This window comes from Paroedura picta, chromosome 1 (assembly GCF_049243985.1).
Source record: "Paroedura picta isolate Pp20150507F chromosome 1, Ppicta_v3.0, whole genome shotgun sequence".
Classification (NCBI taxonomy): domain Eukaryota; kingdom Metazoa; phylum Chordata; class Lepidosauria; order Squamata; family Gekkonidae; genus Paroedura; species Paroedura picta.
Window position 1 is genome coordinate 85,219,755 of NC_135369.1, and position 26,640 is coordinate 85,246,394.

At 40.1% G+C, this 26,640-nt stretch overlaps 1 protein-coding gene and 1 pseudogene across 4 annotated transcripts in view; one reads left to right on the plus strand and one right to left on the minus strand.

Annotated features, from left to right (window-relative positions):
* MAP3K21 (mitogen-activated protein kinase kinase kinase 21) overlaps positions 1-26,640 on the minus strand; it is a 55,061-nt gene that overhangs the window by 14,412 nt on the left and 14,009 nt on the right. For 2 of the 4 annotated variants that reach the window (XM_077346143.1, XM_077346174.1), the window contains exons 2-8: positions 15,598-15,778; positions 12,297-12,445; positions 10,233-10,408; positions 7,699-7,939; positions 6,187-6,309; positions 1,584-1,700; positions 958-1,108 (exon numbers count right to left, since the gene is read on the minus strand). In XM_077346143.1, coding sequence (XP_077202258.1) covers positions 958-1,108; positions 1,584-1,700; positions 6,187-6,309; positions 7,699-7,939; positions 10,233-10,408; positions 12,297-12,445; positions 15,598-15,778 — 1,138 coding nt within the window. The remainder of the gene's footprint in view (positions 1-957; positions 1,109-1,583; positions 1,701-6,186; positions 6,310-7,698; positions 7,940-10,232; positions 10,409-12,296; positions 12,446-15,597; positions 15,779-26,640) is intronic. The other 2 variants (XM_077346152.1, XM_077346163.1) reach the window with 2 other exon arrangements.
* On the plus strand, positions 14,068-14,166 carry LOC143828044 (U6 spliceosomal RNA; annotated as a pseudogene).

The following is a 26,640-nucleotide window of genomic DNA, read 5'->3' on the forward strand; positions in this document are numbered from 1 at the left end:
AAACTCATAGGCGATTTCAGGTAAGAACATACACCTGAGCTTTCCTCAAATGTTCATGGTGTTTATTCCCATTCATTACATCTATGCAGATAGGGCAGGACAGCAAACACAACTGACAGAAGTATGTATATGAGAAACTGAAAAGCACTTTACTGTACAAGTCTCAATCAAATAGACTGAACATCTTTAAATGTTTAGCAGACTATGTTCATAACCAGGTCTGATTTCCCCAATTAATCCTCGGTGGCATCTGAGTTCAGAGCAATTTAGGGACATTTTAATACACAAGAAGACCTTATCTGATTGAGCATTTGTATACTGCAATGTGCTCTGTTACTTACTTTACTGCTTCATTCCTGTGCAAGGTCAGCCACAGTATACAAAGCATAGCAGAATGTTTGCTTTAAGGCACTTCCAAATCTAAATCTCCTTATGAGTGAAAAATTAATAAGCAGGAAAAGTTTGATGAAGTAGTGCTTTAAAACAAGCAACATGTATGGTACCTGCTACCCTTGGCTCTCAGTTATTACCTGTACATCATTTGCTTATGGATAGAGAAGGCATCTTATCTTTAAGATCATTCCTCTGGCAAAAGTGACTGGTGACAGTCTAATGCCGCTTTCACCCATAAAGCCTTTATGAGATTTTATACCACTCAACTTGGCCTTTAATTGGTCCAAGATTTGAACAGAAGGAAGGGAAGACAACTGCAGTTGTTATACAATCTGCTTAGCTGCTCAGTTGAAAGTTCTTCCTCAGACATGTACATTTTGACATTAAAACAGAAATGCACAGATATAGCTTAGCTCTATTCATTATCTCAGTTACTGCACTGGTGATCTGTCAAATCTATTAGGTTCTGTTGATTCCAGTATCCACAGCTAGGCTACTCAATTTATTTATATTATTGTAATACCTACTTTGTATCGTATTTCCCATGACACGCAATGGCCATACCTCTCTTTACAATCCACACGCTCTTTTGTTTGCACTGAGCTTGGCCCCCAAGTGCAGCCTTTCTTTTTAAAGCTTCTCTTCATTTCTTCAAATTCTTCCTGATGACAAGCTGTGCTTCTTCCCCAAGTTCTGTTGCTTTCGTCTGAGGTTACTGTAGACAGAGAAATGGGCTCAATAGCAACATCAAAGCCATGTCATGAGGTCAATGGCAAGGCACCCATGGCAATGCAGCCTATTCACAGCATTCGCCCTCTGATACTGTGGTACAGATGATTTTATTTTCCCCATCCCAGGAAAGACATGAATTAAGATGATCAAGTTATGCAGGCAAATAATTACTTATTGACAAAGATAAGGTAGGAAATTAAAATCAGCAGAAAGAATCTAATTTGTTTTTATGCTTTTAATTTTTTTTAATATTTAGATAAATGATAGACATTGAGCACTTGCATTGCATATACTAATCACTTTTTCCAGGTAAGACAAAGTCATGACATAATATGACAGTATTTTTTAATTCAAATCAATCTTTTAAAATGGATATTCAAGTGCTCAGGCTATCACCATACAAATGTAGGCTATGAATCTATATAACCAACACCTCGTATGATTTAACTTTGTCTTGCCTTTTTTCTTAACACCACATGGAAGTTCATATTCAGTTGTGATATCTACATCTTGCTGGTACACATATATACTGTTTCTTCGTCCATTAGCTGTGTTTTGTTCAGTTTTGGAAATCACTGAAGAAACATTTAGAGAATATCAATGAAAATACCAAGCTGTAGGTAAACTGAGTATTAAGTAAACTCTAGTGCTGAAAATATTTTCAAGGGTCTTCAAATGATCCAGAAGAGCTGATCAAATGCAGGCAGAGCAAAATGTGTTCAGGGCTGATTACTCTGCGATCTGTTTTCAACAGTGGAATCCAATGACTTGCTCGCCTAAGCAAAAAGGGCTTAGAATGACACATAATTCTAGCTTCAATGTGGCACCACAATTGTTTTTCCTGCAGCTGCAGTATAACATCCTGTTCAGGAAACTGCACCAGTATAAGAAAAGGGTCAGGGCTACTATGCTAAGTAATACCATTGTTGATCTTTTGCCATGACACACAGTGCCATTATGTGGCACAAGAGAAACAGATGTGGAGGCAAGGGACAACTTTTCTTTGTATCATCCCTAAATACCTTTTGGTTCATAAGAGCCACGTGTCAGAATGGATGGAATGTGGCTGCTGATTGCTTACAAGACAATGTACATGTTTTGCAAATGTCCAGAGGACCTCATTAAAAAATTTAAAAATGGGGGAAAAGAACAACAATACTGTTTGACTTATTCCACTTGTTGGATCCCAAAGATCGTCTTACATGTAATAGTATCTTTGAAAACACTTTTCTGAGTGCACATTCAAAAGCCCTAGGCACTCTCTTATAGGCAGAATTTGACTTACTAAGTACGAAGCCCATGCAAGGACTTATTCATCCCCAGCATGCATACTTATTTGTTCTTTTGTCCTGAGTCCTATGGATCATAGCCAGTTCCTATAGCTATTTTATGTTCTGGAAATGGCTATGGTGGTGGGGTGCACTGAAGTAAGGCAGCAGCATTAGTGGCTCAGTGAAGGACTAAAAATTCATTTACTTATTCAGTGGCTTGAACAGGTCTCCTGCACCCACACACTGGGTTCACTGTCTAATGAAGATTCAAAGCACCATTTTCTAAAGAAATTAACATATAATTTAGAGTTATATCCAGTTCTCCCTCTGATGACTTATGGATGGTAAAAACCTTGGCAAAAGGAAATCAATAAAGGATACACAATTAAAAATAAACACTATGTAAGGAAGATATAGAGTCTCTTGTGGCACAGAGTGGTAAGGCAGCCGTCTGAAAGCTCCGCCCATGAGGCTGGGAGTTCAAACCCAGCAGCCAGCTCAAGGTTGACTCAGCCTTCCATCCTTCCGAGGTCGGTAAAATGAGTACCCAGCTTGCAGGGGGGTAAACGGTAATGACTGGGGAAGGCACTGGCAAACCACCCCGTATTGAGTCTGCCATGAAAACGCTAGAGGGCGTCACCCCAAAGGTCAGACATGACTCGGTGCTTGCACAGGGGATACCTTTACCTTTAAGGAAGATATATCTTTCATTACTTTCTTTTCTTGTTAAGAAGGATATGACAAGTCTTTGGAAATGTACTAGGAAAGTCTTGTCAAGGGTGAAAAGACAACCCATATCTCAGTTTTCAATTGTTCTTAAGGAGCACCAATTTCTTTCACAATGCACACTGCAATGCGGCCCATATAGGGCCATGTATGTGTCTAGGCTGGGGGATAACAAAAATGTACTGCAAGACAAAGTTTCATCTTGGTCACCTAGGACACTTTTCTATGTCTGCCAGAACTCACCCCACCTGCTTCCCCTCTCGGAGAGGATAGAAGGGAATGAGAACACAGGATTAAAGAAATTCTGTTCAAAGAAAACAAAACAATCTTTTGTTTATGAGATATTCAGACAGAAAGACTGCTAAATAATTGCCCCTTCTAGTTCCAGGAAATAGGGGTAATAATTTATTACCTTTAAATTTAAGATACCAAAATCAATCAGATTTCAAGGGTCTGAATACAAAAGACAAGTAGTATAATAATGATGGATGACAACATACTCTGGATCTTCTTTCCTGTGCTGAGAACTATCTGAATCAGATAGTTGTGTGGGTGGGTGCATGGAAGCATGCTACCATTCATGTAAGGCATCTATGTGTGTTTGTCTTGCCAGGCCCAGTATTGAGCTGGTATGCTAACTAAGCACATGCAGCTGCTCTGCATGAGCAGCAACCCAGTTTAAACAAGATACTGTGCAATGTAAAGACCTCAAGTGAGTTTGTGTTATCATCAGCCTCATGTTCAACACTAGCCCTTGATTCCCTCTCTGTCAAGTGAAAGAAATTTCTTTGTTTTAGATTTAAAAGTGGACAAATGGCACATGGTACACTCTGAAATCTACATTCAAAAAGCTCTGACACGATTTAAAAAATGAATGACTCTGCCTTTTTAGTCAAATTCCGCTAATTTTCTGCCACCTAGTTGTTCTGTGTATGCTTTGTGTATGCTTTGTTCTGTGTATGCTTTTTTTGCTGTTCCTAAGCTCAGTTAACTGTAAACTGTAAACATATGCTTGGCTGACTGTTCTATTTCTCAGAAACCTCTCTGAACACTAGTTAGTACCATTCAATGTGATCTGAATTGATTATTTAAGTATGAATAAGCATATGTATAACCAACAACTAACAAAACAGAAGAGATACTGGGGATCAGTTTTCAAATCCTCAGACATAAACATGAGTTGAGAGGTCAAATCTGAATTGGGGCTATAGCATGTGGGCCATTTCAATGATCAGAAACCACCCCCCAGTGTTTCTTTCAGCCACAACAGGAGAAACACACAGGTAGGTGTCTGTATCGTGCCTTTTTCCTTGAAGGGGCTTTAAACAGCTTGGTAGAGGCATTTCCAAAATACTGTGGGGAAACAAACTATAAACATCACCACCACCACCACCACCAACCTAAGCATGGCCACCTTGTTACAAATAAGTCCCAACCACAGCTATTTTTAGAAGCTCAATTTCACATACCAGGATCTGAACATCACAAGTGGCCCTTAGTTTAAAGGATCAGAATCAGACCATACACCTGCTCAGCACTTCTCTTCTCTTTTTTGTATTCAGTCCCTTCACTACAATCACTCTCAACTTACATGCAGTGTTAATTAATTACTTAAGTGTCCATGAAGAAAAGGTGCTCCATTAGATTTCCTAGACAAAGACCATTTAGATCTTTAAAAAAAATGAAACCAACTTCTTGAAGTGGATGTGAAAACCTACTGGCAGCAAAGTAGTTGTTTCAACATTCAGGCAGACCCCTGGCAGCTGTATTCTGGACCAGCTGCAATGTCTGGACACTTTTCAGAGCACATTTCCACCATCTAATCTGTAGGTCACTGGGGCATGAATAACTGTGGTCAATACTTCTTGTCACACAAAGGCTATACCTGATAAATCAGCTGCAGTGGCAATAGAGCACTCCTGGCCCCTGCTAGCATGGTGAATGCAAACCATGACATACCTTTACATTGTGCAACTATCACCACAGTAGCTATGAAATTAACTCTAGTAAACCTTATTTTTTGAAATCTCAGTTAGCTGTGTAGACCAAAGATTAATCCAAAAACAAAAGCCACCTTAGCTGATCTGAATTGAATATCTCAAAATAGCATGTTAGCTTTTGAGTTCCCTAGAATGCATCATTAGGTGGATATTAAATGGGTGATGTTAGACTAAAGGCTTTTATCTGCATCTTGTGCAGGATGTGCTGCAGATGACATTAGGTGGTACTGGATGGAGTAGGAGCTCTTGCACTGTAGCCTTCAAGGATGAAGAAGACAACAGTAGGCTCCACCTGACAATATAAAACGCCTCTCTAGCACCAAATGGAACACACCAACAGCAACGGAAACATGTGGGAATCACTTCATTAACAAAGCCAGAGATTAATCTAGGTGATGTACTAAGTAAAGAGTCAATGGAAGCTGAATAAATATCATATAGTAGAAAAAGATGACAAAGTCCCACAAGCAAATGTAATGTACAGCATCTGTATTTGGATTTTATTATTTTGTTCATTATTTTCTTTGCCATCCTACTAATATCCTTTTTTTAAAGCTGAATAACCAGACTTTATTAATTTTAACAGAGTCTATAAACAGAAAATAGAACAGATAAAGCAAATAAGAGATGTTTTTATTTGGATCCTATACCAAATAGCAAGAGCCTCTTGTGGCGCAGAGTGGTAAGGCAGCCGTCTGAAAGCTTTGCCCATAAGGCTGGGAGTTCAATCCCAGCAGCCGGCTCAAGGTTGACTCAGCCTTCCATCCTTCCGAGGTCGGTAAAATGAGTACCCAGCTTGCTGGGGGGTAAACGGTCATGACTGGGGAAGGCACTGGCAAACCACCCCGTATTGAGTCTGCCATGAAAACGCTAGAGGGCGTCACCCCAAGGGTCAGACATGACTCGGTGCTTGCACAGGGGATACCTTTACCTTTTACCTTTTATACCAAATAGCAAAGTATTCAAATCCTCCTACCAGTATTCTTGAATTTATATGAGGCATATGTATGAAAATTAACTTATAGGAAGCAAGACAACAAGAAAAAAATCTGATGTATACTTACATTGTATAGCTCGAAGACGTGGAATTATTGGGGGGCTACTTGGTGGACTAGAGCTGTTACTGTTTAAACTTCTTCGCTTATCCAAATTTGGGGAAGCTTGCACAGTTATCTTGTGCTGGAAATCTGTTGCAAAGTATAGAAACATGAATGTATGTTTCTGAATTTAAAAATCTCAAAGAATTTGCATAGTAATTTTAAATAGTGATAATTCCTGCAACTTGGGATGCACATAACAGAAACACATCTTTTATGTGTGTAATCCTGACCAGACTTCATGTAACTCAGGGAAGCATTTTAGCCTCACAATAACCGTATAGCATAGGTATAATTACCCAGTGAGCCTTGCAGTTGCAAATGGACTTCAACTTGTTTTTCCCATTTGTCATCTCCACAATATATACTACATAACAGTATCTCCAACAGTTAATTAATTGATTATTGTTGCGCTCTCATAATCTGTAAAATTAATCTACTAGTCTGAAAGGGATTTGAATTGAAAACACACCATGCTTAATAAACCAAATAGAAATCTTTTCTAGTATGCATAGCAACTAATAATCATGACCAATGGTAATTCAATAATTTAATCTAAACAAATCAGGGGGAAAAAATCAAGGATACAAGATGAACACTTCCATTTGCCTCCCTGCGACTCAACATTCCCCAAATGTCCCCTGCCACTCAAGAGCTGCATTTCCTAGGATAGTTTGAGTTGCAGTGGGAGAAGGGAGGTATGAATTTGTACTCTATGGGCAGAAATCCTTCTGTTTGCAGAAACACTCTACTGGAAGCAAATCTATTCTATTTATAAAGAAAGTATTCATGCCAACAAACTATATTAGGTTTGCATCTTAAGTATCATGTGTAGAGTCAAGCTAGATGAAAGCAACTTCCGAAATTGTGCTCTAGCAGGTTAGTGGAACTCCAGCAACAATGGTGTGTGTGTGTATGTATGTGTGTGCGGGGTGATCTGTAGCTGGAGGGAGGAGATTGGCAAAAAATGTACTCTTTCCCCTACCTCAGAAAGAAAAATCATTCTGCCAGAGAAGCTTCTGCAGCACCAATGGAATGACGCCTTAGGATCCATACCTTAGAGATTATACTAGCCTCATCACAGGCAGACAAATCTCCATATCACCTCACAACGTATTCTAAATAGTAACTGAAACTCTCCTGCTGTCCTTTGGCAAACCGAGAGGCATTTTATAAGTTTACTGAGGTAAATCTAAATATGTGACCAATGTAAAGCAATAAAGACTTGTAGGGACTTTTCCATGGTGTATTTCATTCTTGGATTGAAAATAAAACTCCAACACAGATGAAAATCCAACCTTCAAGTCCAGCACAAGCGGTGCAATCCTAAATTAACTTACACCCTTTAAAATCCATTGACATCAATTTTTAGCACAGCAATTCATGGCCACTTTTAATTCAACAAGTTGAGGGTAATCTCTCAAAATTTCAGCCAGGGTTTAAGTCTGTGAGTGCAAAAGAGGGGTGGGGAAAGCAAACCTGAAGGTAGGCTGATTCTGTGTCCATCTTTAAGTTTTAATCGGCTTTTTTTAAACTTTCCCTTTCTTTTCTTCACATTGGGCTTCTCTTGATTTAGCTGGAATATTAAAATATTCAGTTCTCGCTCCAATACATCAATCTCCCGTTCTGCTAGCTGCTGCTCACGCCGTTTCAGCAATTCTTCTTGAGACTTCTGATGAAGGGCAGCTCTTGTTAACTCTTCTTCTCGTGACCTTAGCTCCTAATGGCATTTATAGAAATAATGGTTAGGTTATAGACCAATCCTATGACAGGTGATTTAAAAAAAAACTTAAGCCTTCATGGATAGCAGATTTGCTACTAAAAAATGTGGTAAATAAGCAACCTCCCAAAGGGTATTCATTAAAAAAAAGGTGATTACCCAGGATCTGACAGTGTAAGAGAAGGCGACCTTCTATTTTTTGTGTGCTGAAATTATATGGCAAAAATGAATAAATATAAGCTGTTAATGCAGTTTCAATAAACTGCATTGTTTCTTGTATGTTCAAAAGCCATGTCAGGAAAAGTAAAAGATGATGATGATCATCATCATCATCATCATCACAAAATAAAATGTGTGTCCTTCAGTCTCATGTATCAATGAACATTTATTTCTACCAGCTCCATAAGCATGTTAATCTTCATTTGTTCCCCTTTATTATTATTATTATTTTATTTATTACCCACCTCCCCCCGAAGGCGGGTTACAATACTCCATAAAAATCCCAAATACAATCCATTAAAACAATATAAAACCAATACATATAAGAATTAATCCCATAAAACCAAGATGAGGCAGCAACCCCCCCCCTGACCTAAAACCCCAAATCTTCATCATCTAGAGGGGACGATGCAGAGGGTGCTGATTGATTTCACTACCGCCACTCCTCTGGGAGACCCTGATCTCCCTTGCTGACCCGCCTCAGCCTTAGACCTAGCAGAAGAGCTCCGTCTCGCAGGCCCTATGGAATGCCAAAAGCTACCGCAGGGCCTGTAGCTCCTCCAGGAGCTCATTCCACCAGGTCAGGGCCAGGACCAAAATGGCCCTGGCCCTGGTCTAGGCCAGGCAAGCTTCTCTAGGGCCAGGGATGACCAATACATTAGAACCCGCAGTGCGTAGGGCCCTGCAGGGGGCATAGGATGACAGGCGGTCCCTCAGATATGTATGGCCTTAAAGGTCAAAACCAAAACTTTGAACCTGATCCAGAAGACAACAGGCAACCAATGCAGCTGCCTCAGCACAGGCTGGATGTGGGTTCTCCAAGGAGTGTCTGTGTGGACCCTAGCAGCTGAATTTTGCACCAGCTGCAGTTTCCGGAACAAGCACAAAGGCAGGCCAGCATAGAGTGAATTACAGAAATCTATTCTGGAGGTGACCATCCAATATGCAAGGACCAAAACATCAAAAACAGTGTATTAGAAAAAGTCAGTAGATCTTAAAAGTGAATACTGAACAAAGGTAACAAATGCTCTTATTTTTATATCTTATTTAGTTCTGTCTAACAAAACAGGAAGTAATTCACACACATAACCCTAAAGGTAAACAAAGAGTGACTGCAGACTTATTCCTCCCATTAACTAGCAATGGACCCACATGGTTGAAGATCAATTATGTAACATAAGTATACTAAACACAGAAGCTAAATTATATTACATTAATTGTGTCTCTGGACTGGGCCCAGAATGTACAACCCTGCTAGATTTATTCTCTTACATCTTCAGAAATGTATGTTTTGTTTTGTTTTGATTACAAGCTGATATTAGAAGCCCAAGAATTATTTATATAAAATATATTTATCCTGCCATACCAAATATATCAGATTATAAATAAAACAGTAATAAAACCAATAAACAGAACCAACTAAAACAGTATCAAACAAAATTAAAAATCTTTAGAAACAAACTGGCATCAAAAAACGAAGGGTTTTTAAAATATCTATGAACAAACAGAAGAAAATGAACTCTTAAAACATCAGTTTTACCAAACTAGGGCAGCTAATAACACAACATCAAAAACAGGATAATTTCTTTAAAAACCCTGTGTGAATTAAGTGCCTTTGCCCAGTTCACAAGAAACAATAAAAGTGATAGCAGGTGAATATCTGGGGTGAGTTTGATGCTTCCAAGACATTGTCTTTGCTACTCACTCATTTTGCCTCTTAAAAATTTGGCACACAGGAAAAAAAGAATTATTATTAGAATCTAAAACAGCTTGATGTTTCAATTGTACATTTAAAAAAAATATAATTGCCATGATCTGGATAGCCCAGGATAGCCTGATCTCATAAGATCTCAGAAGCTATGCATGGTCAGCCCTGGTCAGTTTGAAGGGAGATCATAAAGGAATACCAGGGTCATAGTGCAGAAGCAGGCGACAGCAAATCACCTCTGAACATCTCCATTCGGGGCCACCATAAGTCAGCTGTGACTTGACAGCAAAAGAAAAAAAGTATTTCCCTGTGTTAAACAAAAAATACAATAACACAGAGATTAGTGTCATTTTAAAACCCACTCACTTTTTCCTTGGTCCTAAGTTCATCAAATATCTGTTGGATTTCCAGTTTCCAGTCATCTTGCATAGAATGGAAGGATTCCTGAGGCATCTCAGTTGTAACGGCCCCTTCAACAACAGTCAGCTGCTCAAGAATCAAGGCAAATGATGGTCGGATATGAGGGTCCTGTGCCCAGCATTCTAAAATTCATCAGTTATATCAATCAGAAGAAAATCCAAACAAAACTGCAGTCTGTATGGATGCTAAATTTATTAGCATGTCATCTGAGATAACTCCACATATGTCATTTCTTTTCCTTGATGTCTGGTGGTTCAGTTCACTTGGAACTTTCCCTGTGCAGACCCCATGAAAGTCACTGACATACTTTCCTGATAGAGTAAGGTCACTGACAGCTTTTCTGCATTAAAGGCTGGGCCGGTGCTTGTCTGATAGTGGGACTAATCCCTGTTTTCTAGCCCAAATTAGGCTGTCTGTTGCCCCGTGGCAAAGGAACACGGATATCTCCTTGTTTCCTTTTTTGCCCTGGCCGGCAATCTCAGGGGCAAATGGGGCCTATCTCAGCCCACGTGGGCCTATCTCAGCCCATGGGGAAGGGGAAGAGTTGGGCCTTTCAGGCCTGGCTTCTCCCATACCTATGGCATCCCAGAAGGGACAAAAAATGCCCCAGTCGGTTCCGTGACACTTCACAATTGTGTGAAGCCAAGTGGGGCACATTAAAAACTGTTTTCATGAAAGTGGGATTGCATTGTAACACAATCCCACCTCCTTGGAAATACCACCCCCCCTGCAAAGTACAGTGGAACCTCACCACCCTGGCTGCCTCAGGCAGAGGCAGTAATTTGAGGTGGCTTGGGTCCAGCGGGGAAAAACTTCCCCCATCTGGACCCAGGAAGAGGTGGGTTAAACTGCCCCATGACAAAGAACCGGCGGCAGCCCAGAGTAGCACCACCAGTGTAGAAAGGGTCTGAATGCAATAAATTCCTCCATATAGCATGAGAAGCAGTACACATGAAAAATGGGAGTACACATAGACCAGCATATGTTTGCTTTCTAAAAGAGGCTTTAATTGCCAAGAGGGGGTGAAAGAAAAGCAAGCAAATCACACATGTATACATCAGGTACAAATCCATCCAGGTCACACACAATGGTGGGCTTGAGTGAGCCAAATATAAGTCTTAACATGTGCAGATTAACCATTTGACAACATCTCAACTACTCCTATTACAATGAACTATGGCACTTAACTGATGCAGTCTTTTTCTTCATTTGAAGTCTGCAATGTAAAACTGCCAGCCTTGACTAACAGCACTAGTAATCAAAGTCTGTTTTCTTCTTCATCATTCACTGCAACAGTGAAAGGCATAAAGTGCTATAGCCCAGAGTGTGAAATCCTACTAGATTTCATCAGGCATTGCTAACAAACTTCCAAGTTTGCTTTTCACTGGCTGAAATGTGAGTCTGGGTGGGTTCAAACCCTCAACTGGCAACAAAACCTCACAGGATGGCTTTGCCCAAGCCACTATCCCTCAACCCAAATTAGTTCACAGCTTACTATGAAATTACACTACTGCCCTGTGTTCATCATTCACAGGAAAGGCAGAATACAAATGAATGGCTCCAACAGCCAGCATGGTACAGCATTTAGAGTATTAGAATCTGGGATCCAGGCTCAAGCTCCCACTCTGCTATGTAAAGCTTACTGGATGACCTTGGCTAGCCACACTCTCTCACCTTAACGTACCTCACAGGATTTTTGTCAAGACAAAATAGAAGAGAGGAGCTAAACTGCTTTGGTTTTCCATTGGGGTAAAAGGTGGAATATAAATTAAGCAAGCAAAGAAAGAATATACAAGCAATGCTTCTGAAGATTAATATAGACTTAAAAATCAACTATATGCATCAGAACTGTATGTGTTAAAAACTTTTAAAGCAGAGAACTGCAATGTAGTAGAAAACCAATGTAAAGTTAGCATGATAACAAGTGAAATGTTGAAACTAAAAACATGCATATTATAGACAACATGCTAGTCATCTAGTAGCAATTGTTTTAATAAGCTGCACAAGTACCTTTCATTAGTTTAGCAAATGGTTCAGGACAGGTGGATGGAATGGGCAAAGTAAGCTTATTGACAGCAACACCGTAAGCCACCGCAAGACCATCAATGCCACGATAAGGAACTTCTCCTGTAAGCAGTTCCCACAGCAAAACGCCATAACTACAAAGTAAATTTTTAAACAGTTACAATTACTTCATTAAATGTAGACACAGCTTACTGAAGGGCAAATTAAGGGCAGTACTAGAAAGTACTTTGGTAAAGACTGAAATATATCTAAAAACTCAACAAAGACCATTCAATTTCAATAATCTTTATCCTTCCAACTCTGATTAGTGAAGCCACACGTTTCAATTGAAATGCCTATCAACAACATATAAACTATATAATCCACATATGTAAAGAAGAATCGTAAGAACAAAGTGGATTTCCTTGTTTTCTTTCACAAGAGGTCTGTGCATCCAAGAAAGGCAATGAGAATAAGCAACTGAAGTATCTCTCTTCTCCCATTCCTTCCCATAAACCTTTCAGCTTGAACAACATACAATAAATTGTCCATTTTATTTATCCATTTAAGCTAGACACCATGGCTCAGTAGTAGACCATCTGCGTGACATGCAAAAGGTCCCAGGTTCAGTCCCCAGCATCTCCACTTAAAAGGGCCAGGCAACAGATAATGTCAAAGTCCTCTTCCTGCGACTCTGGAAAGCTACTGCCAGTTTAAGTAGATAGTACTTAACTTAATGAACCAATGGTCTGATTCACTATAAGCAGCTTCATGTGTTTTCATGTACTTAAAACAAAATATTTTATTTATTTTTATTTTCGAACTATTAGGCCACAGTTCTTCGTTAACTACAATTGAAACTGATTTGGTCTAATTTGAGATCTGTTATGGTAAACCCATGAGATGATGTACATTGGGACAACCCCCCCCACACACACACACACACACACTTCAAGTATAGACTAATAGGGACTAAACTTGCTGAGACTAAGAGGGAAAAAGACCTTTGGGTCTGAGTAGATAGTTTAATGAGAGTGTACCAACTCAGTGTGCTGCAGCAGTGAAAAAGCCAAACTATGTTAGGGGTTATTAGAAAGGGAATTATGAATAAAATGGCTGAATTTGTAAACCCCCTGCACAGATCTCTGGTATGGCCTCCTTTGGAATACTGTGTATAGTCCTGGTCACTGTATCTCAAAAAGGACATCACAAAGCTGGAAAAAGTACAGAAGAAGGCAACCAAGATGAGCACCTTTCCTGTGAGGAAAGGCTGAAGAGTCTGGAACTTTTCAGTTGAGAAGAGACAACTATGGAGGCATGATAGAGATTTATAAAATTATGCATAGGGTGGAGACAGATGAGAAAGAGATGTGAGGATACAGCGATAGCTATAAAAATAAACAGCTTTAAAAGGGATTATATGGATTTATTATGGAGGATACATATATCAATGGCTACTAGCCATGGAAACCTCCACATTTGGAGATACTAAGCCTCTGAATCCCAGAGCCTTGGCCTCCATGCCCTGATGCTGACCGTTCAGAAGAACCGGTTGGCTACTACTTAAGACAGGATGCTGGACTAGATGGATCATTGGTCTGATCCTGCAGAGCGGTTCTTATGATGTTTGATTCTTAAATTAAGAGTCAAAGGAACTTTTGTTCTTGCATCTAACAAATGAATCTATATGAATAACTTAGCCTGAAGACATTGGGTGTGCATGCAGGTACTCCATCAGTCCATCATGATGGCTGGCTGGAAAATTCTGAGCTTATATGTGCTTGCTTTGGCAGCACATATACTAAAATTGGAATGATACAGAAAAGATTAGCATGGCCCCTGTGAAAGGATGACAAGCAAGGAGCTTATATTTCTTGCTCAAGGAGATGGGACAAAGACTGAATGGAGATATGGGTGGGTGGGTGAATAGAGGCTGACTATTTCCTGCATTGTATTACAAAGGTGAAGACCTTCTGTTATAGGGTAAAGGTAAAGGTAAAGGTATCCCCTGTGCAAGCACCGAGTCATGTCTGACCCTTGGGGTGACGCCCTCTAGCGTTTTCATGGCAGACTCAATACGGGGTGGTTTGCCAGTGCCTTCCCCAGTCATTACCGCTTACCCCCCAGCAAGCTGGGTACTCATTTTACCGACCTCGGAAGGATGGAAGGCTGAGTCGACCTTGAGCCGGCTGCTGGGATCGAACTCCCAACCTCATGGGCAGACAGTTCCAGACAGCATATCGCTGCCTTACCACTCTGCGCCACAAGAGGCTCATATGTTATAGGGTATGGCACAGAATTCTATTATATTTATGCAGACTTTTTAATACATTGTAGTTAAAGCTGCTTAGGGAAGGATCATGCCCATAGCATGAACCTTGCAAATGAACCTTGTAAACAAAACACTGCAATTCTGAATGCTTGTTTTTTTTCTAATACAAGAAAGACATGCAAGACAAAAGAAAGAAAAATACATTTTGTTGAACCCTAAGAGAAACTAGAGCTTTAATCTATGAAAAAACTGTTAGCACTTTCTCTCTCTTTTGAAATACATAACACAGCAGAAGTTAGTCAGGACTTGTACTTAAGTAGCATTTGGTAATCTTATAATCTTATCCCCCACACCAAACACAAAGGTTTGGATCCAGATAAAAATGTACACTGACAGAAGGATTCCCATCAGTAATCACTTCTTCACCTCTCCCCTCCTTCTTGAAGGCCATAATGCCTCTTAAAAATGCTGTTTCTGGGGAACAGAGCACCCAGTAGGAATAGCATACAGAGGAACTGAAAGTATGGAGCAGTAAAGGGGGGGGGGGAGATTGAGAAATATCACCCACCTGTCACTTCACTGGATCTAATCCATTGCAATTCAGTAATGATAGTCTCTTGTATCTGTATACTTAGAATACTTTAAACCATGATATGGAAATACAAAAACATAATGGGCTGCATCTCATATTCTGAATGCCTTTAGAGAACTAGATTGCCCTTATATCAAACAAAATCATATTTCTTGGGGCTGCTAGTTGGGAGAAACATTCATCCCCAAATTACCTCAGATTTCATTTCAGTTATGCAGAAATCAGATCTTAATAAATACAAAACATCAACATTTGAAAGATCTGTCAACTGCTATTTAACAGCACAGTGTACATACAAATGTAACATTAATGTACGAATGAAAATGCATAATCTTATAAGTATAATTAATTATACATAAAATATTTGGAACATCTTATTTGTTATGGACTAAGCCACAGAATTTGGCAATTAAATGAATGTAAAAATACTAGGAAGCATTTACCTCCAGATATCACTTCCTTTAGAAAATATGGAGGACTTAATAACTTCAGGAGCCATCCATGCATAGGTGCCAGCTGCACTCATTTTAGTTGTCCTGTGCCACTCTCTAGCCAAGCCAAAGTCTGTAATCTTCAGAATTTTATTATGAATATCATCATTTTCTATCTTCTCAAGCAACAAAACTGCAAAGAGGAAAACATATTTAGATCTTCGTTACTGTCAACCAGATGATGCAAGTATATTGATCACAGCTGATGACCCTAGATATAGTACCTGTACATCAAAACTAGCTATGGTTCCGTTCTTTATTTCTTTATATTACTGCTTTTCTATTTTAAGAGGAAAAACAATTAGAATTTATTTCATAGATTTATTTATTGAAATGTTTACAATCTCCTTTCCTCATGGTTCAAGGCAGCTTTCAATGGCTAAAAATCCTTTTCAATTAAAATCAGAATAAAACAGCCAACTCCAAATCTCTCCCTTTCCTCCCATTAAAAGATGCTTGCCATTCAACTGTTTTGCAGAATTTCCTGATGAGTAGGAAACCCATTCCACAAACCAAAAGCTATGATGGAAAGGCCTGGGGCCCGGGTCATTGCAAAATGGGCTACTCTAAGGGGTGGGATAGTAAACAGATGTCTGCCTGAGATCATAGTTTATGCACATATGAAAAGAGGCAGTCCTTTAGATATGTGGGACCCAGGTCCTGAATGGCTCTAGAGGTCATAACCAGCACCTAGAATTAAACTTGGAAACAGTCTGGCAGCCAAGGTAGGTGTTTCAAAATGGGCAACACATGTTCCCAGCAGCTATTCCCTAACTATAGTTGGGCTGCTCCACTTTGGAACAGATGCAATTTCCAGATTGTTTTCACAAGCAACCCTGCATGGAGTTGCAGTATTTGAACCATGAAATTATGGCTCAACATAGGTAACAAAACTATTGGTGAACCAGATGCAGCTGATAGAAGGTCTCCTGGCCACTCTGTCAATCTTTTGTTCAAAGAGCAAGCCAGCCCGAAGCTCTTAACATGGTCTGAAAAAGCCAACTTCACTTCATCAAGTACAACTGGATTAAGTCCCTCTTATCAGCCTTCCTGACTAGCATTATTTATGTCTTGTCAGGATCCAGTTTTATTGCCTTAATCAACTGACCACAGCCTCAAACCACAGGCTTAGAAACAAGATGCCCACTTCTGGAGGTTTAGATAATGAAATACAGAGCTGGATGTCATCTGTCTATTGACAACACCAACCCCAAAGCTCAGACAATCCAATCTTATTCAGTGCCCCCCCTCTCACACACACACACACACACGTGCGCACACACACTATGAGCATGTGTTAGAGCAGCCATGCTCAATAGGGATCATATGGCCCCCGGAAGGATCCCACAGACTGAAAAATGTGAAGGCCACGGACTGAAAAATGTGAGGAGCCCAAGGGGTTTGCCCCCCCCCCGGAAACCGATGTATACCCTTTTTGTAATGTATTACAGCATTAATTGCTAGAAGGTTTGAGCTTCAACAAGAGGAAGAAAAAGAAGCCATGTAATCCATTTCTTTGTGTATACTTGAATTAATGCATACTTGGTCAAATGTTCTAGAAATCTATCTCGAGTATATTTAGAACAAGGAACTTTTCTAATGCCCAGTTCATGCCACCTTTGCCAACAGAGCAGCTCTGTCCTTGCATTCACATGATATGTGTAGGGCAAAGACCAATTTGCAGATAACAAGTTGTGATGAAATTTTTTTCTGGCCATATACATTGTAAAACGCCATTAACAGTTAACCAATTCAACCATGTAAAACTGTGGAATGTGTTCAAACAGAAGGCTGTTGACCTTTCACAGTTGCAATGGGGGGGATTATTAATATTTGATTATGCTTAAAAAAAGGAAAGGGCCACTAATACAGAACAATCAATCTTAAAGCACAACTGAAAACCAAAAGAAAGTATATTGCTGCTCAGTGCCCACAAAGGCAGTAATATAGCATAAGAATAAGAATAATATAAAACGGATGTTGTACATGTGACAACATTAACACAATGTCCTTTGCCGTTTAATGAAAGGTCTATTGTTTTGCATTCTAGACACGCAAAGCAGAATTCCACGAATTCCATGTCAGTCAGTATGACCGAAACCAAAAACGAACTCCCTTGAAAAGGTAATAACTGGCTAAAAGCCAGGTTTCATTTTACACATAAAGGCAGCAGACAGAGCGACTTCCAGCAAGCAGGACAAAGGATAATTACAATTACTACATAAACTCAGAATTTTTTTCTTCCTTTAATTTGTCAAACTGGGTGACAGAGTACTTGACATAAATAAACTAAACAGCTCTGACTGAACAAATTCTTGAGGTCGGTTGCCTAGCAACTTGTACCAGGCCATCCCTTTTGGACTTCTACAGATATTTGTCCCTCATTAGCTTCGTATCAAAACAAGTGACCTTTACAACCTTGGGCTTATCCTGTGTGCTCAACTGTACATGACTGAGGTTCACAAATAGAAGCATCAGAATGTGCAAATTTTTTATGGCAGATACTGTGACTTGGGTAAGAAATTATACAAAATGCTTCATTTAAAAAAAAGATATATAGAACTTGATCACCAAAACCACTGAAGTTAATCTTTGCCATTAGAATTACAGAATAAACCCAATCCTAAAGCGTACATTCTGCACAAATATTAAAATGTGTTTTCAGTACTGGTATTATATTAATATATTAAAATACTCTAAAACAGGCAGCAAAATGGTCTACTTATATTCTTCATTTTCATATCAATTTAAATACACCAAACAGTATACATCTTATGTAGACTTTGAACAAAAAGCCAAATACATTTATTTGGGTTAATAAATAGCCATAGCATTTTAAAAATAAGGCCAACACATACAAACCCATACACATTTAATATTTATAACAACAGGACTCAAAGATGATTAGAGGATTAAAACCAAAAAGAAACTGTGAGCATCCTAAAGACAAACAGATCCTTCAAAGGCAGAATTCAATGTGAAACAACCAAATACCCATTCATCAAAAGAATCTCTCTCCCAGGCTTCAGCAAAGACTTGGATCTCCTCCCTCAATACAGATGTAAATGCTTCAGCATGATTCATCCTTTAAATATGTTAATTAGTTATAGTTATGTGCCTTCAAGTTATTTCTGATTTATGGAGATCCTATGAATTAATGACTTTTAGAATGTTCTCATTAACAGTCCTTCTTAGATCCTACAAACTGAGGACTTTGGCTTCCTTGAGAACAAGCTTGGAGTAGTGGTTAGGAGTGGCAGCCAGCTGTGTAACTTTAGGTCAGTCACAGTTCTCTCAGAGTTCTCTCAGCCTCATTTACCTCACAGGGTCCTGGTGAAAAGAAAAGTAGGTGATTGTAAGCACTTTGGGACACCTTCAGGAAGTAAAATCGGGATACAACAACCTGCTGTTATTCTCCTTTATTTATTTACTTATTTATTTGATTTATAGAAGAAAACGCTAGGGGGCGTCACCCCAAGGGTCAGACATGACTCGGTGCTTGCACAGGGGATACCTTTACCTTTACCTTTACTGTCCTATAGAGCCTCTTGTGGCGCAGGGTGGTAAGGCACCAGAAATGCCGTCTGAAGCTGTCTGCCCATGAGGCTGGGAGTTCAATCCCAGCAGCCGGCTCAAGGTTGACTCAGCCTTCCATCCTTCCGAGGTCGGTAAAATGAGTACCCAGCTTGCTGGGGGGTAAACGGTAATGACTGGGGAAGGCACTGGCAAACCACCCCGTATTGAGTCTGCCATGAAAATGCTAGAGGGCGTCACCCCAAGGGTCAGACATGACCCGGTGCTTGCACAGGGGATACCTTTACCTTTACCTTTTACTGTCCTATCCGGCAAACTAGAGTCAATCCATCACTTTTGCTCTGGCTTTCAACTTTTCCTTGCATATTTTTCCGTTTACCCATGTCTTCTCATAATGTGATGAAAGTATGACAACCTCAGTTTGGATATTTCAGCCTCTAGGGAGAATTTAGTCTTGATTCAATCCAAAACCCACTTGTTTGTCTTTTTGGCAATCCATGGTATCCATAAAACTCTGTTCTTAACACCACAATTTAAAGGAATCATCTTTTTCCTATCAGCTTTCTTCACTGTCTAACTTTCACACCCATGCATACCAATACTATAATACTATAGTATGAATTATCTTGAACTTGGTTGTTAGTGACATATCCTTACACTTAAGGGTCCTTGCTACCTCCTTTGCAGCTGCCCTTCCCAATTTCATCCTTCTGATTTATTGGATGCAGCCTCCCTTTTATTTGATGGAGCTAAAGAAAAGAAAATCTTGAACAATTTTAAATTCTTTATTATTACCTTAAAGTTGTGTAATTTCACAGTAGCCATTACTTTTGTCTTTATGTTCAGCTGCAATCTTGCTTTGGCACTTTCTGCTTCAACTTTTATCAGTAGTCATTTCAAGTCTTTACTATTCTCTGAATGTAATGTGGTGTCATCTACATATCTAAAATTGTTAATGTTCCTTCCACCAATTCTCACTCCACCTTTATCTAAATCTAATCCATTTTTCCTTATATGCTTTGCAAACAGACTGATCATATAGGGAGATAAAATACATCCTTGTCTGACACACCTTTGTAAATTGGAAATCATTCTGTTTCTCCATATTCTGTCCTAACAATAGCCTCTTGTCAGAGTACGGCTTGCATGCCAAAATGTTATGGCATACCCATGGCCAAACACAACTTTTCATAATGCACACAGTCAAAAACTTTGTTGCAATCTATGAAACACCAATTGATTTTCTTTTGAAATTCTCTTGTATGCTCCAGTAACCAGCAGTAAATTCGTAATAAGATTTCTAGTGTCTCTTCTTTTTCTGAATCCAGCTTGAACATCTGGTATTTCTCATTCCATACATGTCAGATTTTGAGCATCACTTAACTTGGGTGACAATAAAGGTAAAGGTAAAGGTATCCCCTGTGCAAGCACCGAGTCATGTCTGACCCTTGGGGTGACGCCCTCTAGCGTTTTCATGGCAGACTCAATACGGGGTGGTTTGCCAGTGCCTTCCCCAGTCATGACCGTTTACCCTCCAGCAAGCTGGGTACTCATTTTACCGACCTCGGAAGGATGGAAGGCTGAGTCAACCTTGAGCCGGCTGCTGGGATTGAACTCCCAACCTCATGGGCAGACAGCTCCAGACAGCATATCGCTGCCTTACCACTCTGCGCCACAAGAGGCTTATAATAGTTGCTGCTAATTAGTTATGCTTATATTTTACATTACACTCTCCTTACTGGATGTTTATCCTTCTCCACCCATCTCTTACAATTAGAAATGATCACACTGAATTGATTTTTTTTTGGATCGGGTTTATCTGCACAGGATGGAACTTCTGATTTCTATTTCCTCATTAATTATGATTTACTACCATGTCTGTCCCAGTCCTAGACTGATACCTAAATGATTTAAGACTAGTCTCTTTCTGCTGCAACTCTCTCCAATCCCACCACTTTTAAAACTGATTATTTGTAAAATGACTGCACTCCTGATGCACAATCTGATAAAGTGAGGTCTGACTCATGAAAATTTATGCTGGAATAAATTTTATTAGTCTTTAAAGTGTCATTGAATGTGTTTTACAAAGCTAATACAAATACACTTTGTAGAGCAATGTACATCATTAAATGAATGTGCTATGTTAAGATGAATTTAGGACTGGAAATGAGTTTACCAATTACACCTGAATCCTGGATTATCCTTTGTAGTGAGTTCCATATAAATTCATTTTCAATGCTGCACTCCTCCCATCAATCTACATCTGTGTTCTTACAAGATAGGCTAAAACAACAATAACTATTATAGCAATAATAGTATAAAGTGTGTTTTTAAAATGGCCTTTGAAAGACATGGCCGGCAGGAGGGCTCTCACAGGGCTCAGCCACATGGCCAGCACGGTGCCCAAGGCAGGGTACAGGTGATGGCCTCTCCTGCTCCGTGGCAGCCAGGATGACTGAGAACTCAGAGGGCAGCCAGGTCTTCTCCTGCCCTGCTCACTGGCTGGAAGTAGCAGTAAAAAGGATGAGGAGGGTTGGGAAGCCTTTCAATTGGTCCTCAGTGGGGGAGTCCTTTCCCAATTGGAGGCACATCCCCCACTGAGGACCAATCCGGAAGGGTGTGCACCATCCACAAACAATACCACCTTTATCTTGGATAAAGATTCCATTAATATATTACAATAGTTATAATGTAAAACTGATGAAAACCTTTAATATTTGTTTAGTGTTTACATGAAGACTGTGGTGAGCTGTTTCATAAGATTGTACAGCTTTGTTGATATAATAATTGTATTATTTATTGACAGTTGTTATCAATATTCCATCTCAAGTACTGGAAAGATACAGTAATGTCTCAAGTATATATACTCTCAATAGTTATAGTGTCACTCCAGGACCAAAGCAACCTAGGTTCAATTATTTATTCATCTATGAAGGTAAATAATCTTGGGACAACTTTTTCAGCCCAAACTTTTGCTTGGTCTTTCACTAGGTGCCACCCTCCTATTTCATTCTTGCTTGTACATTCCCTTGTAGCAGCTTTGTTCTTTCCTGCAGGGTCTAATGCTGTCCACGGCATGTCTAGCAAAAGGGACTGCCCCATGTCTCTGGAACATATCTCTCAGAAGATGACAGAGGGGATTCTACCCTCCTGGCTTCACAGATCTGTTCTTTGGGGCAGACTGAACCTAGGCAGAGGGGGCACAGACTGTGTATACTTTTAATTCACACATTACTGAACTTTTGATATTCTCTTTAAGAATTCATAGTTTTAAAATGACTATTTATGTAAACTTTGAGCTTGCTTGGCTCTTAAAAATAAGTAGTTACTTGGCTCACAAAACATAATTATGCCTACTACATGGTACCTTGTTTTCAATATATGGGAGATAGCGTATCATACTTAAAGTGCAGGGATATGATGGATTCAAATCCACACTCAGTCTTGAAGCTTGCTAAATGATCACAGGTCAGCCGCTCTCTCAAAGGAAGGTAGAACTATGTATACAATCCTGAGTTCCTTGGAGAAAGGACAGGATACAATTGTGTCAGATTTCCAGGAGCTGGACTGGAAATTGTATAATCCAACAGCCAAAGATCTTTCAATGCTATTTCTTGTAGTAGTACATTCTTGTAAGTAGTATTTCCACCAGTAGACACGATTTGAAAATGTTCTTCTGATGCTTTTGTTGTTGTTGTTTGCTTTTGACAAAGAATATTATATAAGGATGAGAGAAGGTCTTCATGCTATAGCAAAAAGCAAGGCAATGTAAGAATGTTGTTTTCTCATCAGATCATTTTAGGGAGAGGTGGGAATAGTCAGAATATTTCATAATTAGAACTTCCAAATGAAGGTGTTCAAACTGGTGAAGACACTTCAAAACAAACAGAAACAAATTATCTACATTTATACCCTACTATTCTCTCTAAAGGAGACCAATATGGCCTACATCATTCTCCTCACCTCATTCTCAAAATAACCCTGTAAGGCTGTTGAGGCTGAGAATGTGGTATATTGGTGTTACTGCTTTAAAAATAATTTCCCAAGACTCTCTAGAAAGGAGTGGCACAGGTCTTGGGATCATAACAAGAGGAGGAGGTAGAGGCAGGGGTGTGCATTCAGCTAATTTGAATATTGGGATTCAGGAATACTGAGAAATATTGATATTTTTGGGTTCAGTATACCTGAACAAAAAAAATACCAAGTTTTTCCACACCCCTAGTTAGAGTCACTAAGGCCTAGTTGTGCTTTGTTCTGTTAGTTGGCTGTTGTGTTCTGATAAACACAGTTTGTGCTTGCTTTGGCAGCACATATACTAAAATTGGAATGATAAAGACAGTTCATATTACCACTACTTCCCTTATACTGATCCTTTCCCTCCCTGAAGACACAACGTGGGGTCTGAAATTGTCACAGATCTGAAACATCACAGTGTAGTAAGTACACGATAAAATAAACACAAACCTGAAAGTAAAGCAGCTTTGCCAGATAATTGCATTCCCTTTCCCATGGAGGGCTGTGCACCAAAACCCCATCACCGTTCCTGACTAGGAATCTTGCTAAAACCTGGAGAAAGTGGAAGCAGTGTTTTCACCTGCAGCTGACAGTCTCTTGAGCAGTGACCAAGCCAGCAGCCTTTCAAGTTGACCTTTTATTACAAAACACAGTTGAAGAGGTCTTAGAAGTGTGCAATATCTTGGTGCAAGACCCTGTACATGATACCAGTCTTAAATAGCTTTTACTGAAGACTTATTGCAACCCCTAAAGAAATACTGTATTTGAGCACTATCCATTTGGGAATCACCAACCATTAGACCAGTGGTTCTCAACCTGGGGGTCGGGACCCCTTTGGGGGGTGAATGACCCTTTCACAGGGGTCGTGGCAAGGAGAGCAGCTTGGCGGAGGTGGCGCTGCCACTGTTGCCTCTCCTCCTGCAGGCGGAAAAGAGCGAGATCGGCATGGTGGGACAAGAGGTAGAACTGAACTGAGAAACCCCGGGGGGGGGGGGGAACCAATTAATATACAATCGTGAACAATGGATGTTCAAAGCCATTGGTCAGTTTTGGTTTAATTTCTGTGAAAGAAAACTTGCATAATTTTATGTTTGGGTGTCACCACAACATGAGGAACTGTATTAAAAGGTCTTAGCATTAGGAAGGTTGAGAACCAATGCATTAGACAATGAGCAGACTGACTCCTGTGTAACAGAACTGGAGAAGGCAAAGACCTGTGAATTCTCAAATCAAAAGAACATGATTTCAAACAAAATTTTCATCCATGCTTGTGATAAATGACTCACGGAATGGCTACTTAGGGAGCCTGATCTAATGACTACTTAGGGAGCCTGCAAACAGTGGATGCTCACAGGCTGCCAAAATACAAATAGAAACAATGTCCATACCAGGCCCTGAGAAACGTTCAAGTTGTACTAAAGGAAAGAGTTCAGGGTTCAGAGTAACCTCAGCCTCAGAGTACCAGCCACCTCAGCCAGGCATTCTGTATTTGAGCTGTACTTGAACAGACGTACCAAGTCCTCACTCTAGAAAGATGTGTACGTTGTGGCAAATCCCACCATATACAGCCTTGCCCAGCATTTCAAACGAAATGCTATAGATGTTAGGGAATGAATCACTTCAATGTGCAATGTGCAGAGAATCCAGCAGAGAAGGAGGGAAAGAACACAAATCTATGTCTTCACTTGACTGTGCCCTGCTCATTTTTGTAGGTGTGCTCTCAGAGGAGGCAATCTCACGCAGCAAACACAGAGCCATGGTGCTCCACCCTAATAATAAGAGGTGGGCCCATAAAATTCAAGCTAGGTACTGGAGCTGAAGCAAATGTTCTCCCAGCCCATCTTTTGAAAAACCTGTCAGGCCCCATTCAACTGGTTCACTCTACAACCAAACTGGTTGCATATGGAGGTATTAGAATAAATGGTCGCCTTAAAAACTATGATAACTTCATTTCCAGTGCATGAGCCACACCCATTCTTGAGAGGGAGGCCTCTGTGCAGCACTGTCTAGTATGGAGAATTGCTCTGCTAGACACCAAATCACCCACAATTAAGTAAGAGCTTATTGCATGCTATCCTACAGTCTTTAACGGATTAGAAGAAGGAATGCATCAGTGTAAGAAGAGCATAATCAGATATTGTAGATTGTGATGGAAGGAGCCCAGACTGTGAACACCAAGTTCAACTCAGGCAAGATCCAATAAATGAGGTCAGATACATGGGTCAAATACTTTCAGCAGAATAGTTTAAACAAAATGATAGTAAAATTCAAGTTATAACCTCCACAAGACAGAAGAGCCCTGCAGAGACCTCTGGGGATGGTCAGATTCCACACATAATATATGCTAAACGAATTCTCTCTGACAGCCCCACTCGGGCACCTGATTTGAAATAATGTCATCTGGCAGCGGTCTGGAAACAAGACAAGGCATTGCAGGCTAAAAGTGGCACTGGACTAGTCTCCTGTAGTCAAGTTTTAGACCCAAAAAGGCCATTAACCATCCAAGCAGATGCCTCCACAGATGGTTTAGGTGTCTGTCTACTACAGAATAAACAGAAAAAGAGCTTTCAGCCATAGTCTTTCCACTAAAAAGAAAAAGAAGAGAAGAGGTGCTGGGGGGGGGGGGGGGTTAGACCTTGCTTTTTACTATCTGAAGGAGTCTCAAAGTGGTTTACAATCACTTATCCTTCCTCTCCCCACAACATACACACTGTGACGTAGGTGGTGCTGAGAGAGCTCTGAGAGAACTGTGACTGCTCAAGGTCACCCAGCTGGTTGCATATGGGGAACTGGGAAATCAAACCTGGTTATCCAGATTAGAGGCCATGACTCTTAACCACTATACAATAAGTACTTGACTAAACACACTTTTGTTGGCAGGGTGATGTCTCTGCTTTTTAGGATGCTGTCTAGATTTGCCATAGCTTTCCTCCCCAGGAGCAAGCGTCTTTTAATTTCTTTGCCGCAGTCCCCATCTGCAGTGATCTTGGAGCCTAGGAAAATAAAATCTGTTATAACCTCCATTTCTTCCCCATCTATTTGCCAGGAATTAAGAGGTTCAGATATCAAGTTTTCTTGATATCGAGTTTCAAGCCAACTTTTGCACTCTCCTCCTTCACCCGCATCAAGAGTCTGAAATACTTCCTGGCACAGTTGCTGATGGGACACATGCTGAAGATGACTCTCCTATCCATACATACACTTCTTTGGCCCACAGTCCCCCACAGAGTAGGGGCCCAGCTTCAACAATTACAAGAGAGGCCAGACCGGACAGTGAAACCACTATCCATGCTCCATTCAAAGTACCCAGTATGCATGCAAATATCAGAGGTCTGGAAGCCTGCAAAGATAATAGTATCATGACCCCTATTATGCTGAAATTCCAACAGGAGAACAGTAGTGGTGCAAGAGAAGGCATCTGAGGGTCAGCTCAGTAGCCCCAACAGA